Source organism: Ascaphus truei, chromosome 6 (genome assembly GCF_040206685.1).
Source record: "Ascaphus truei isolate aAscTru1 chromosome 6, aAscTru1.hap1, whole genome shotgun sequence".
In the NCBI taxonomy this organism is placed as follows: Eukaryota; Metazoa; Chordata; class Amphibia; order Anura; family Ascaphidae; genus Ascaphus; species Ascaphus truei.
In genome coordinates, this window is record NC_134488.1 from 55898283 (window position 1) to 55914751 (window position 16469).

The 16469-nt window shown below is 42.6% G+C and overlaps 1 protein-coding gene across 8 annotated transcripts in view; it reads left to right on the plus strand.

Annotated features, from left to right (window-relative positions):
• Nucleotides 1–16469, plus strand: part of PKNOX2 (PBX/knotted 1 homeobox 2) — a 752321-nt gene that overhangs the window by 633139 nt on the left and 102713 nt on the right. For all 8 annotated transcript variants that reach the window (XM_075604325.1, XM_075604323.1, XM_075604330.1 and 5 more), the window contains one exon: nucleotides 8361–8549. In XM_075604325.1, the coding sequence (XP_075460440.1) occupies nucleotides 8361–8549 (189 nt within the window). The remainder of the gene's footprint in view (nucleotides 1–8360; nucleotides 8550–16469) is intronic.

Here is a 16469-nt window from a genome sequence, read left to right on the forward strand (position 1 = left end):
GAGTAAATATACAAACATTAACATGTTCCTGTTTGTTCCACACTGCCGATGTATTTTTTAAATCCTGAAAAAAATTGTGTTGCAGTAATGTTTTTATTATATATAAGAAAATAAATTATTTGTGTTCATTCTTGTGTCAACTTCATGTTCCCACCTTGTGTTGTAACACTGCTCCTTCCATGTAAATTCTGAGAAATTGTTCTGGCATAAAGATGATGAAAAGGCCAGCGACATTAGCCATCATTAGAACGAAAATCGTGTATTCCTCACAGCCGAGATGCACATAATTAGAAAATAGAAAAAGGTCAGATCTTGCCATTATCAACTCAATCAGCCGCAGAGTGCCATGCAGTCAATTAATTCAGCATCTGTGTTTTTTACAACCCTGTGCACGTCTTACATTGGACTGTAACTCTTCACTAGGACAGATATACTGCTCGGCCAAGCAGGAACATAAATGAGACCTCAGCAAATGAACTGAGATAATTGTGAGATTTATGTTTGTATTTGTATCCGTATGTATGGAAGACGCATATATATATATGTATAATGTCGGCATGCAAACACATACTCCAGAGCAGCAGTTACCAAGATTATTTTATTTTCATCATTCCTACATAACCGAACTTGCCATAAATTCAGCATTTTAAAGTCTCAAGGCATATCTGGTTTTAACTTAACTCTATAAATACCTTTAGTGTGGATATTGTGTTTTCTCTCATATAATGCTTTTCTATCCATCACAGCGAACTGAGTCTTAGGCGCCTATTCATTAAAAAAATGGCATGCAATTTGACCCAATAAAAAAATTATAATTCAGTATTCTTTAAGATGTATCTATGCATAAATATTATGGATTGACTTCTTATTCGTATACGCTTTTTGCCTGATTTGCGCAGAGAGACGCAGAGAGGGCACATTTCCTTATATGCCTCCAAATTAATTATTCCACACCCCCCGTGGGGCAATAACACCTGGGGACACACCTGAGATACTTGCAAAATTTGTAAATAAAATAGGTAAAATTTATTTAAATAATGTATTTGAAAATTTTTCAGCTATATATCTCACTCACCTAAATGTTATTTTTATGTCTGAAGCACTACTTCCATGATCTGTTATTTGTATTATTTGTTATTTATATAATTGTCACGTGTATTACTGCTGTGAAGCGCTATGTACATTAATAGCGCTATATAAATAAAGACATACATACATACTCTCAGGAAATGCTGGTATCAGAGTTTCTCTTGGAAGATACCACACTAGGGTGTACCCATGGGTTGTGTACTGACCATTCCACTGGTTGGGAATCACTGCTAAAAGGGTCTTCTCTAATTCTGTAGGTTGTACCCTGTATTTCATTGACATTTGGAATCCATTGAAGGTCACTGTTTCAAGAAAAAAAGTTTGTGGGAAGATATTTTATTTTTTCATGTCACCACTATGTTTATTTTTTTTTTTTTTTTTTTTTTTTTTTTTTTTCACGGTTGGCGAATTTTTAATTTTAATTACTCAATGAAATTATTTAAACAGTTCTAAAAATATATTGCATTATAAAGTTTTCTATAAGCTGTATGTGACTTAATAAGATGCAGCATTAAGTAACAAGATTCGTTACTACCGAGGTAGTATACAGTATTTAGGTACATGCAATGACCGCCTAATTTATCCATCAAAATTTGAATTCATCCTTTATATTAATATAAAGGCACATTAAAGATCATTGCAGCTCGCTCATCTATAATGCATTTTTTTACATGTTTTTAAAGTTGTAATTTTTTAAACAATTGTATTTTTATGTTTTCATTCAATATGTGCATCAATACAATCTGCACACTGACAAGTGATTGGCTAAGTTGCTGATCAATCCGTTCTCCTGTAATCGATTGCTGAAATTCGGCTGGGGGTTCACTAAATGCATCTTGGGTAATCTTCTGCTGCACTGATAGCCAAAGTTCTGAGGAAGATGATGTGACCAGGCAGGCACTAGATTCAATTAGTTCACTGCTAGAGAGGGCAGGGCTCAAAAAGGTGATTCTGTTTCAGAAGGGGAAGGGGGTGTGACTTTGTATATGGTTGCTATAGGAACAAAAATGCTTGTTACATTAGAATACATTAAAATGTCTTTAACATTGTTTTTTTTATTGTGTAAATGCTACAAGTATTTTCTCATAGTACAGAACTGATTGATTTTAAAAAAAACACACACACACACGTAGGATATTGCTTGAACTGCAGCTTTAAGTCACATGCCATTCACTTATCGATTTGGCAAAAATAAATGTGTGGATTATATATGTATATGTTTTTTCTGAACTGATTTTGACACCCAGATGTTTTTCCAGCAGAGGTTAAACTCATCACCTGTTTTACCATTTATAATCTTACTAAATAAATCATATAATATACTGTATATATAATTTTTTTATTTATGTATTTATTTTTTTAAACACCAATCACAACCAGTAATAAATAACTTTATTTATATAGAGCTATTCTCCCAATGGGACTCCAAGCACTACAGATACAAAAAGGGGAAAAAAAGGAAACTTTTAAGTTTATAAAATAAACTAAGTAATAGATTACCCTTTATTTGATTAAATGCATGGTTAATAAGGATGCAATTCGTCAATCCAAAACAATTACATTTAAAGTTAGAATTTAAACCAATCACGAACTATACTCCATATTGGTATGTATCCTTGAAATGTAAGGCCTCGGACATAGTAATTGCGATCGAGTGAGTGATGTCAGGCACGCTTACCTCTCTTGCAATTGTTGGCCTATAGTGTAGGAGACGGAGCGTATGACGTGCAGCGTGTCGGTGACGTCACGTGAGCGATTCACCCTCATTGGCTGAACCGCGCACGTGACTGGCCATCGTGCCCAAAAAAATCAAATGTATTTGTCTGCCCAAGTTTCTGCAGCGCCATCTCTTACACGCACGCGCACAATGGCCGTGCGCATTGACTGTAGCTATTTTGTATTAGACGCTGGTGACGTCTCCCCTACTATGGCTGCAGCCTGTGAAACTAACTTTTGCTCTCCCTCTATAAGTACTTAGCCAGATTTTGTTTATGCTACATTTATGTTGGTTAATTGTATCTTTCAACACTCTTCTTGTACATACAATATAAAGTATAGGGTAAGGGCAAGTTGGCATACAAGTGAACCCTCAGTAGATGTGGCATTTCTGATTTATTATTATTTTTTGTTTTTTATGGTGCAAACATATTCCATGGTGGAATACAATGTGGGAAGAGGGACAATAAAATACAAAAATAGAACATACAAGTAAGTTAACACCATATGAGAAAACATGAAAGGCGGTCCCTGCTCCGAAGAGCCTCCAATCCAAAAACTAAAATCTGGAAGTCTGGAATTGAGAGTAACTTTCCAACAGGCAAGGTCACAAGGCGTGCGCTACAGACTCTGCTTCGTTAAAACTGTGTGGGTGAGAATACTGTATATCGCGTAATGCAGTCCGCTGGACACATTATCCAACGTCGGAACCATTTATCTGACACTCACCACCACGGATTAACATGGACCCGCAATTCGACAGTCTTCTATCCGATGGCGGTTTGCGGGATGGAATACGGCGGATAAGCAAGGGGCCGCCTGTACTTGTCTCACAAACAGACCTAATACCCTGGCATACAGCTTTTCTGCCCCCATTAATGTTTCCTGCTCTTTGTTAGTCTTCCTTGTCGTTCCCCTATACAGGTATGTTTTCTTTCGGTAGGTCCCAGTCGTAGGTCTGGGATGGGTGTCCTCCCTAAGTTCCTACACGCGCTCTATTACTGAGTTTCTTGGTGAGTAGCACGTTGAAAATAAAATTGAAATAAATAAGGATGAATTCACAGACAAAGAATGAGATCTAAAATTTGGTCTCACAAATGAATCATATGCAATAGTGTTTGGAAGGAAATATTTCTACTGCAGGCGGCATACGCTTACATTTGGCAGTCAGAAATGTCCACATTTTGGGGCTAGAAGCTGATAAAGTGTTTTGCTCCTTGGTCCGAAAAAACAGCAATCTGTGCTACTATATATATATATATATATATATATATATATATATATATATATACAGTGTTCGACAAATCACCCAAAAATCTACTCGCCACCAAGTCCCGCCCCCAACTCCGCCCCTAGTCCCGCCCCCAACTCCGCCCCTAGCCCCGCCCCCAACCCCGCTTTAAAATAAAATATATAAATAAAATACATTTAATAAATTCCTAGTCAGAACAACATTAGTTTTTTACATAAATGTATTTATTGTATTACATTATACTACAATTAGTTGTGTGTGTGTGTGTGTGTGTGTGTGTGTGTGTGTGTGTGTGTGTGTGTGTGTGTGTGTGTGTGTGTGTGTGTGTGTCTCAATGTCGGATCTAGAAATAAAAGCCAGATGTGAATTACTAGTTTCCTGAACCCCTTAACCAGTGTCTGGACGCCGGCGCTTCACAGAGAGAGAGAGAGACAGACACACACACACACACACACACAAAGAGAGCGGCACACCCACACACACACACACACAGAGAGAGAGAGACACACACACACACACAGAGAGAGAAAGAGAGACACACAGAGAAAGAGAGAGAATGAGAGACACACACACAGAGAATGAGAGACAAAGAGAGAGTGCGACAGAGAGCGCGAAGAAGAGAGTGCGACAGAGAGAGCGAAGAAGAGTGCGACAGAGAGAGCGAAGAAGAGTGCGACAGAGAGAGAGAAGAAGAGAGTGCGACAGAGAGAGCGAAGAAGAGAGTGCGACAGAGAGAGCGAAGAAGAGAGTGCGACAGAGAGAGTGAACAAGAGAGTGCGACAGAGAGAGCGAAGAAGAGAGTGCGACAGAGAGAGCGAAGAAGAGAGTGCACCAGAGAGAGCGAAGAAGAGAGTGCGACAGAGAGAGCGAAGAAGAGAGTGCGACAGAGAGAGCGAAGAAGAGAGTGCGACAGAGGGAGAGGGCGACAGAGAGAGGGAGAGGGTGACACAGGGAGACGGAGAGGGTGGGTGACACAGGGAGAGGGTGACAGAGGGAGAGGGTGGGTGACACAGGGAGAGGGTGACAGAGGGAGAGGGTGACAGAGGGAGATGCTGGGTGACACAGGGAGAGGGAGGGTGACACAGGGAGAGGGTGACACAGGGAGATGGAGAGAGGGTGACACACTCACAGACACACAGACACTCACTCACTCAGACACACTCACTCAGACAAACTCACAGTGTGTCACTCACACACACAAACACTCACCCGTAAGGCAGGGGGTCGCACATGGCAACGGGGGCCTCCGCACGGCAGGAGGGCCTCTGGAAGGGGCCGCGCCCCCTCCAGAGGAGGACGCCGATGCCGCAGTATTCACTGATAGGATGTAGAAGCACCGGTTAGGGGATTTCCCCTGCTTAGAGCAGGGAGAAGAGCCGGTTAGGGGATTTCCCCTGCTAACAACTGAGCTGGCCATCAGGGGTTTCCTTAACAGCTGACAGATCGGCAGACTGTCCGTAAAGGCGGCACACCGACGCCGCATGGGGTGAGGGGGGGGTCAGGAGGCCGGGAGAGATTTGGGGTCACGGAGGCCGGGAGAGATTTGGGTGAGGGGGGGGGGTGGCGGATGGCCCAATGCGAGGGGGGGCGGATGGCCCGATGGGAGGGGGGGGGGGCGGATGGCCCGATGCGAGGGGGGGTGGATGGCCCGATGGGAGGGGGGGGGCGGATGGCCCGATGGGAGGGGGGGGCGGATGGCCCGATGGGAGGGATATATATATATATATAAATAGTTTTCTTTTTAACATTGCAAACTCCCTACCGTTTTTTTAACAATCCCATCGGTTTTAAGTGATGGTGTTTGAATCGTGGAGTTATCAGTTGCTGAAAAGGTGTCTCCCAGGGAGACTAAAATGGGCGTAACCATTCACACTCCACAACACAGCATGGGTTGTTATGGTAACCGCAGATGCAAGTGAAATAATAAACGGAAAAACGCAGCAAAAAGTAAGATTGTGATAAAATGAAAAGTTGGGAATAGATCGGCACATTAGGAACTACCATGTTATGTTATTACTTCATTTTTTTTGTTTTTTTGTTTTGGGGTTATTGCCACTTTAATAGCTGTATATATGGATGCATTGGCTATTTTTCATACTTTGATACCATACTTTGGTACACATTATAGATTGTATCTTTAAATGTTGCAGATTTTTCACATTCGTCTCAATTTGCCTTCCCTCATTCACAATTGTTTATAGCTAAAGCCCGGGGATCCGCACTCTTTGGGGGCCCGGTCTCCCCCACCCCTCTAGAGACAGGCTGGAGGGAGACGGTTTGCGGCGGCGGGCACCTGTGTTAATCAGAAGGTAAACCGGTAGAGGAATCAGCACTTGCTATACAGACAGAGCAGGACAACCGGGGAGGAGTGTGCCCCAGCGATCCGACCCGGAAGTGTTTTTACTTCCGGTGTCTGCTGCTAGAGCACGCGCCTCACCTCGTGCTGTCCTGCTCTGTCTGTGTAACAAGTGCTGATTCCTCTATCAGCTTACCTTCTGATTAATGCCGTGGGCCCGCCTCCGGCACATATCATCTCCCCCCGCCTGTCTCTGTTACCAGTTAACACCCAAAGTTAGGCATGAAGGAGGAGGGGGAGATCTGATGATGATGATGAGCGGGAGATGTGATGATGGGGAGATCTGATGATGATGGGGAGAGCTGAAGATGAGGGGAGAGATGAGGATGATAATGAGGGGGAGTGAGATGAGGCTGAGGCTGAGGGGGAGTGAGATGAGGATGATGAGGGGGAGATCTTTTGATGGTGATGAGGGGGAGATCTGATAATGATGATGACGGGGAGAGCTAGTGATGATGAGGAGGAGAGAAGATGAGGAGGAGGAGAGAGATGATTGTGAGAGAGTGAGAGATGAGGGGAAGGGGGAGAAATGAGGAGGAGGGGGAGAAGAGGCTGATGATGATGATGATGAGGGGGAGAGATGAGGAGGAATAAGGGGGGATCGGGAGGGATGATGAGAGACAGGATCAGGGAGAGGATGGGTGAAGGAGAAAAAAATTGCAGTCAGTATTAATATTAATGGGGCCCAGAAAATCCAGAGGGCCTGCGCATGCCTTGCTATGCCACAGAATGAAAGGGTTAATTGTTCCTGGTAACCAGAGTGTTGTAATAACCAATGAATAGTCAGTGACTGTGCCTATAATATTTCATTAAACTTTATATTGTGGCATTGTCTGGAGTCACATTTTTATGAAAGGTGTAATGACAAAAAAAGAGTGTGGAGGAAAATTAAATGTCACTAAAAATGCAACATTTTTGTTCTCTGAATAATCATGTAACAATATATTGAAGAACTTCCTAAGGAGTAATTTGTTTCAATTATAATAACTTTGTTTCATATAGCACTTTTCTCACAATCGAACTGAAAGCGATTCAGTCACAATACAGTGCGCAGTAATCAGTATTGTACAGTACACTTCATTTTACATTAACCATCTCTGCCCAGTCAAGTTTACAATATGTTTGGTGTCTGTGGCACAGGGAGATAATGCCTTGCCCAAGGTCACAAGCAGCGGATATTGGAGTTTAAAGCAGGTTCCCATGCTTCAAAGTTGGTGTCATTGTTTTCAGTGTCAGTTCCATTATTTACTGAGCCACATCTTCAGCCTATCCTCAAAAGTGGTAATATTGCTACAAAAAATATTGAATGGTGGGAGTTATTTTTCTGAGCATAAAATGATATTTCAAGGTGACAATAACAAAAACATGTTTCCAAAATAGATGTACTGTATAAGATTGCGCCTTTTAGTACAGTACATTTTATAGCTAGAGAGAGAAGTGATCTGTATTTAGAAAACATGTCCAATTGCAGGTTCAAGTCAAAAGTCTGCAACCATACACTAATTAATGTGTCACTATTTCCTAGTGCATCAGGTACCAAACCTTTGACTGTGAACTCTGTGTATACCTCATTCAGGCACTGTGCTTTTATGAGTCTTCTCAGCCAGGCTGATGCTATATGTACAGTGATATACCCAGACTTGCAAATGCACAATTGCACATGTACAGTACAAAGATTCCTGTTTTTCTACACATGCTTTGGTCTTGTTATATACGGTTGAAATTGTAAACCCATGCTTTTTTGCTTACGTGGGTGTTACACCCCTGCCGTATGAAGCCTCGTCATATACCGTGGACATCACCTTTAAATATGAATCACCCTTGTTTGGAAGTTGTTAACCCCAGCCTTCTGACTTATGAAATTGTCATCAGTGCAGAGTGACCTGGTAAATTCAGATGCAATCATCTTTACTATATTTATGTTTTCATTTACCTTTCAACTTTTAGATGGTAAAAGCCATCCAGGTTTTGCGAATCCACCTACTGGAGCTTGAGAAGGTGAATGAGCTGTGCAAGGACTTTTGCAACCGGTATATTACCTGCCTAAAAACCAAAATGCACAGCGATAATCTGCTCAGAAATGACTTGGGGGGACCTTATTCCCCAAACCTGCCCTCCAACAGCCTTCACACGCAGGTGAGAGAGCGACTTCCTCCTCTTAAACTTCTGTGTATAGTGGAAATTAAATGAATGCCTTTTATTACTATTATGACATACATAGGTGCTTAAGGGTCTTGTTTAACTCCCTTTCTCTGCTGGAAGAACAATATGGTTATTCGACATGAGGGTAGAACAGTGAGTTTTATGGGGGGGATGTTAAAACCAAGCTAAATATTAAAATGGCAGTTTGTATAAATATATGCAGTGTAAACTTCTAACTATCCACAGATCTCTCGTCATATAGAAAAGAAAGCATGAATAAGCCAAAAGCTTAAAATGCTGTTAGCAAGTCCTTGCCAATTTAAGAATGGGCTTTTAGCATTGAGGTTCGGAACTAGTGGTAGGGGTTATAAAACATGAACAAATTTATATTTTGGACAAAACTAAATCCAACATTTCATTTGTTTCTGGAAATGTTGGATTTTTAGTTTGTGTACAATTTCTTGATGTATAAAATACAATAATTTTTGGCTTTTCAATAATTATTGGAGTAATCACTAAGTGATTTCATAGCAGTCAGTTATTGAGTACTTATGTACTTTTACTTTTTTAATTGATGTTATGACATATTATGCAGTAAATTGTACACAGCTGCAGATGCCAGATTTTTAAACTGGTCCACGTGAAACTGTATTATAAACCAGTGATTGCCAATAAATAGTCTGCATGACATCTGTCCCTGAAGAGCTCTGTGCTGTGTTTGGTGGGATTCATGTGTGTATAAAGTTTTTCTGAAATATGTCCTACATATATTATACAGAGAGGTGCGTATTGCACAATATTCACTTAGTTATTATACAATAGACAAATAGTCAAATTTGTTTAGGGCAAATGCTGAAAATTATATGGATATTAAGGCAAAAGACCTTGTGATGACAAGGGCAGCATGGCGTTCCCAAAATAAAGCTTAAGCCTGCTTACTCCAAGGTCAAATCATTGTTCTCTCCCAGAGAGTGAGGTATGAAGCTGAATTTGGGGACCAGGGGTGTAGCCAGCTCCAATTTCCCATGCTCCTAAACCCCGGCCCTCATGCCATCCCATGGCACCGACCCCACTCCTGATTGGTCCATTATGGACACCCCCCTCGTTCCTCATTAACTCAGTGGCATAATGACCTCTGCTGATTGGTTGGCCCCGGTTCTCATGTTTCCATATGGAGACAGGGAAAGTATACAAGCCAACGCTGATCAGAGCTCCACAGTTGTTCTTGGTTGGTCTTGGTGTCCAGTGACCAACTGTATCAAGAACTGTGTGACCAGGATCAGTAATCCCGAGTCACTGGGATCCAGGAATGGACTATTGAGGTGGCATCCAGGGTAAGCTACTGTAGCTTGGGCAGCGTCCTGTACCTGATGAGCTAAGAGTCCCCCGTATTCCCTGTTTTGGTGTGTTATTGCTCTGATTGTGCTTGTGGTGTTCCCTGTTTGTTCTTGACAAATAAACTTGTGTTTATTAACCTCTGCGTTCTGCCTGGTGTTTGCCATCCCGAGTAGTCTGGCCAACTCTGTACTTTAATAGAACTTGTCGGACTGTATTTGAAGGTAAGCATAGGATTGGGAATGGGGAGATGAGGACGATACAATCCTGCATTGTCAATGCAGATCCATGCCCCTGATTTGCAATCGCTGCAATATGTATCATACTAGACATTGGAAACAAAATCTCTTGCAGTTATAGTGATATAACAAACAACCTACAGTATATAAACCAGCAGATTACCTTTTCATGGATAGCTATAATTGGAGTTTCAGTTTCAGTTTATGATGACACAGAAAAGTGTAAAGATCTATTATTTATTTCCATCTACATTTATATTTAAAGCTCTCAATAAATGTGACATAAAACGCACCCATAAAGAATCATATCTACTTCCGCAAACAACATACGAGCATCCGTTAAACACTGAATGCAGAAAAATATTACTAATTATTTCATTTATTTTTTAATAATGAAAATAAATCTGGAGAAACACTTACATTTGTACTGAAAACTATATGCAGATAAATAGATTGTGGATACTAACAAAAATACCATAAAACTTGCAACACTTATTAAAATGCTGAAGTTCATAACTTCAATTTTATACTGTAGATTAACACTGTTTTGTCAGAGGCAGCATAGTTTTTCTATTAGATCTTAAATATACGTTATACACACATTTCTTATTTGAAACTTAATGGTAAAAAAGACTTTCGGATACACACATTCTTGTACACAAAAGACCTTCCGTAATGCACCTTCTATGCTGGAAGACATCTTACAGCGCCATTCAAGGGAATGGGCCCTAAAAGGGCTATATTTATGAAATGGGTGATACGCCATAAGGGATCTGGGCTAAAGGCACCTTACATCTCATGCAATGAATGGTCTGTAAATGGCTTTATTTACTAAGCCGTACAGGCAGGTGTTTTATGGAGTAGCACTGCTTAGTGTGTGGCCCATCTTGTTTTTCATTCAGGTAAATAGTATAGTGCCTTTGTTTTACCAATGCTTCAAAAATGGTAACTGCAACACATAAAATCCCATCTAAAGTTCTGTCAGTCATTTTAGGGCATGTGATATGATCTGATTCACACATCAGTTTCAATATATCAGGATCCGTGGGATGGAAGTTGCCCACAACTGCTGTACTATATGTAGTAATAAAACACAGGAATTTTCTCACTTTATAGTTTATTCTAAATTCTACACAGAGCAGGATTGTGCAGATTTTAATGCAAAAAGTCCACTGTTCAGGAGATGTTAATTTTTTTTTTTTTTTTAAATGCTATGTCGATTTCATGATCCAAAATACAACATAAACACTAACCAAGAAAAAACAGTCCATAAAATTTTAAAATCCAACACTTACTACTGACCCTCGCGGACCCCCACGTCTCCCTCCCCAATCTCCAAAGGTCACTCCATCAATTTGGCACGGTCTCAGACTATAAAGTCAATATGGACAAATCAGAGGCACTCAACGTATCCCTCCCAACCCAAGAATGGCAGCTCCTTCAAACTAACTTTAAATATTGATGGAGCACCACACACATTAATTATCTAGGAGTTAGAATATCTAACACATACGGCTCCCTATACCAATACAACTACCCTCCCCTGTTTGACCAAATTAAAAAAGACCTGGAGACATGGAAAAAGTTCCAAATCTCCTGGTTCGGAAGAATTGTCTCAATTAAGATGAACATTCTTCCGAGACTACTCTATTTCTTCCAAACACTCCCTATCCCCGTCCCTATAGCAGCTCTAAAAAATATCCAGGCCCTTACTGTATGTCCCAATTTATTTGGAACGATAAACGACCAAGAGTACCCAGATCAGTAATGTTGTCCCCTAAAACAAGAGGAGGGGTGGGGGTCCCCGACGCGATCAGATATTATTCAGCAGCCCAGCTAAAACAGGCTGTGGTTTGGAACTATGACCCAGCCACTACATGTTGGCTAGCAATCGAATCCCACCATGGCGAGCCGGCCACCCTCCAGGTCCACCTCTGGTCCCTGGCAGGAAGGGAGGGGGGACCACAGAGATTTGCTCTGGGGGCAATGAGGTACACATGGGAAGTATGACTCAAAAACAAAGGGAAGTATAGCCTGTTAGCTACCCCATCTCAACTTACCCCTATCTTTGGAAACCCGCACTTCCGGCCCGGGTGCTCCAAAAAACAATTCGACCAATTCCAAGGTCTAGGCATAAGCCTGGTTGCAGATCTCCTGAAGAGTGAGGGGATACTATCTTTCCAGGAACTATGAGATAAATATCACCACCAAGGCCTCCACCTATTCAAGTTCCTGCAAATTAGACATTTGCTCCTCTCTCTAGCCCCGAGCGCCAAATTTCCTCCCTTAACCAGGTTTGAATCCCTCTGTCGCAAAGGCTCCTATCAGAAAGGACTGATCTCAGAGAGCTATAGGGGGATGGAGTCGGCAACAGTGCCCCCAATCCAGTATATGCAGAAGTGGTCCGAGGACCTCAACGTACAGATAGATATGGACGAGTGGGAAGATATCTGGGAGCTGGCCACAAAGACATCAATTTGCACAGTAACAAAAGAGAACATATATAAAATACTTTTTCAGTGGTACCTGACTCCAGCTAGACTGAGCCAGATCTTCCCTGGCACCCCCGATTAGTGCTGGAGGGGATGTGGTCAAAAGGGGGACATGGCCCACATTTGGTGGTCATGTCCGGAGATCCAGAGATACTGGACCAAGATCCAGGTGCTCATACAACAGACCACGGGGCTCCTTCTCCCTCTGGACCCCCTGACCTTTGTGCTGAGTAAACCAATAGACGACCTAGACCGGCCCATGAGTAGACTAATAACAGCTATTCTAACCGCAGCTAGATGCTCAATCGCAGCGGCTTGGAAAAACACCAAAGCCCCAGCAAGAAACACGGTGCTGAGAAGAATAGATGAAGTGATGTCCATGGACAAACTAACGGCAATGCTACATAAGAAAATACCACAGTTCTGGAACACCTGGGGCCCCTGGAGTGGCCTGACGGGAATAGGCCTGCTTTAGACCCCCCAAACCCAATGAAGAGGAAGCCTGAAAACACTCACCCCCCCCCCAGTACGTCTCCCCCCCCCACTCCTCCCCCTTTTCATCCCCACCCACTTAGAAAAACACACCCTCATTGAGACTACAACATGCTTTATTTAGTCAAGAATCATGACATGTGCCTATGACACTGTTGTATTCATGCAAAATGTACAGAATGTTGTTCTCAAATAAAAAAATTGATTAAAAAAAAATCCAACATTATCAGGGAAAGACCTCTCACCAAAGAGAGAAAATCAGCAGTGCACCGCAAGGCAAAAATAGAGGCTGGACTGTGCTACGGTATGAAAAAGTTTATTAAGCCATTGGCAAAAATGGATAAAAAGAGGGGTAACCCCACGAATAACCTCTGACGAGTTTCACCCCTGTAGGGCTGGCAATGGGAATATCACTCCAGTCCTGCAGATAGGGTCTGGGGAAGTACTGTAAGTTAGCCCTCGCAAAGGGATAGGTGTTTGTTATTTTGTTGTTTTTGTATGTTTTGCCTGGATAAAGGAACAGGCTCAATAAAGCCCAGACATAATTTCACCCAAATCGGTCTCCATTATATGTACCTCTGCACACATCTCTTACTTATGATTTTAGAAGTGGGATGAGAGGTGGCCCTTGAAGTTCAAAGGGGCCCCGGAGACTGCCTGTGAAATTTGTTGTGCTTTTGCCTGCATACAGTTCCTGCGAACAGCCTGAGCAACAAAACAAAGAATCACGTGCAGAAGTGAACAGAATTAAAGGGCTACACATCCAGGCAGGAAAACTACACTGCATTGGAGAAAGCCACAATGCCAGTTTGACAGGGAGGACTGCTACAGATGGTGACATACACCAGGGACTGATGCTGTGACCAGAGTCTACCTCACCATTTGTGGATTTTTTTTAAACCCATGGGATTTTAAAATGGCCACCCAGCTGAAGTCAAATACAGACTCTACAAGAATGGGGAAGAAAATGTGTTACTGTGGAAAGAGTCCAGCCACACGGAGCAGTGTCCCTTCAGGCCATTTTTCGGATGACGAGGATAATCCCTATGTGGACCCAGAAAACGGGCAGCAGCCATAAGAATTTTTTTTCAATGAGCCAAGGAACGGCAGCAGCAAGCAATGCGCTGTGGTCACAAGGATGATACAGAATTTTTTCTTAGCAAGTGCACATCCAGTATCATTAATGAAAAATAATGTGTGCACAGTACTGCTGATGTCTCAGAATCTGCAAAAGTAAAGAAGAAGAAAAAGTCTACAGAGATGCCTGTGAGAGCTACGAATTCTGCAAGCAACGTCTGCCCACCTGTAGGACTACCAGCTGGGGTTCTAGCGAACATAGAGAAAACAGCAGCAATAGCGCCTCCCGAGGTCCAGAAGAAAGATACATCTGATAATCCCAAAATGGAGGACAAAATGTGGTGTTCCCTGTAATTAACCCTACCCCACAGAAGAGTGGCCCTTCCGGTCTTATGAGGATATGGATAAAGATGAAGATATCTCTTATGGGGAATCCGAACCGAGTCATACCCACAAAAAACCCCAAGAATGGTGGAGGTGCCTAAACTTGGTACGCACCAAACAAACAGGTCTCTATGACCCCGAATATTGCTGCCAGCTAACGCAACTGCCAGAAAAGCCTGGCAGATATAGTGAAGCTGCTGAAGTTTCAAATAAAGACGGAGACCCCAGTATCCCTGATGGGACGGAGTCATCCAAAACAAAAAGGTGGAAAAAGAAAAGTGGTTCTTCACTTACCGTGGAAGGAACAGACACATCCGCAGATCCCACTGAGAAAAAGGTGGTCCAAGATACCCTGCAGCCTAGAGAAATTTGAGGATTCATCATGTGGATTACAGAATATCCAGAGGGCCCAAGACAGAAGTCGTGTAATTCAAAGAAATGTCTGTCCGTTGCCAACAGTGAGGAACCGTCAACGAACCATACCAGGGAAGCGGAGCCGGAATCAGTGAGTGACGATCCCTTGACCATCCCTGAAGATGCACTGCAAGCTGACAGGCATAACTATGATCTGCTTCGTGAAGAATTGAAAATGGAGAGAGAAAAGTCAGTACACCCAGGAGAAAGAGGTGTGGAAATTGCAAGCAGCGATAACCCTGGTGATATCTGCAGAGCTCCAAAATATGAAGGATTTGTGGAGGCAAGCTCAGAGAAAGCACAGTGAAGAGATGAAGACCCTGAGTGAAGAATTGCCGGATGCACTCGAGAAACAGGGATCTCTTGCCGATGAGTTGAACTTGCAGGAAAGCCTAGAAGTGGAAGAACTAAAGCTGGCAACTAAACACATCCTAACAACTTACAGCTCTGCAGATGCAGATTGCTGAGATCAAGATACAGCTCGCCAAAAAGGAAGAGATTGAAGAGGTGTCCGTTCGTCAAGTGGTCAAATTGCTGGACAATGAGAGGGCCCGGCTGCAGCTGGTGCTTGGAGTCAACTGGGAAATGTGGAATCGCAACTCAATTCCAAAGAAGCTGAACTGGCAACTGCATTGAGTGGAAAAAGAAGTGCAGAAGGACAGCTTTAAGAGCTAAAAACTCAAATGGCTATTCTTGAATGCTCTTTAAGTGATACCATGAAATGGCATGATTCGAGGATAGTAGAAATAGATTCCGAACATTAGACAGAATTTAAAGGTAAGGTGGCAGAGGCTTTGCAAAACCTGAGCAAGGGTTACAAGGAATGGACATTTAGTGCTAAATTGGAGTCCATGGAAAAGATGGCGAGTGAAAGCTATTTGCGTAAACTCTCTGCGACTGTTGCCATACAGTCTGCCTACAAAGAGAGGATTGCCCAACGCAGGGGAAATCTCATGACTACGCGGTCAGTAGAAAGACTGTACTTGGAAAAAGTCCTCCTTACGCGACTGAGGAGTGCTGATCTCAAGCACCTTCTGGGGGAGGCACTAATAAGCTGGAGAAAGGGCTCCAATGCCAATGAGACTGAGGGATCTATTCCTCCATCCACTCTCATTCGAGCTGCAGAGATATCTCGAGTGAGAGTGGAAGGATGGGCTTCGACCGTGGTAAGCCCGAGCTTCCCACAAACAGGGGAGATATGTAACAGGGACATATCCTTGTTGAAGAAACTATCTCTAAAATTCAGCAGGGATCTGGTTAAGTGCAGCAGGTGATTAACTAGACTCCACCTGGTGAATTAAGTCTTTAAGAAAAGCATCCTGTTGGAAACAGGAGAGAGATTCCTTAGCTCACATTTCGACTGACAGAAGGAGAGCAGAGAATCCTGCACACAGACACTGTCTTGAGCACAAAGGCTGTGCTGAGATCAAGACACCCAGAGACCTATATTTCCTGGATACAGATGACCCAGGAACCTGCCA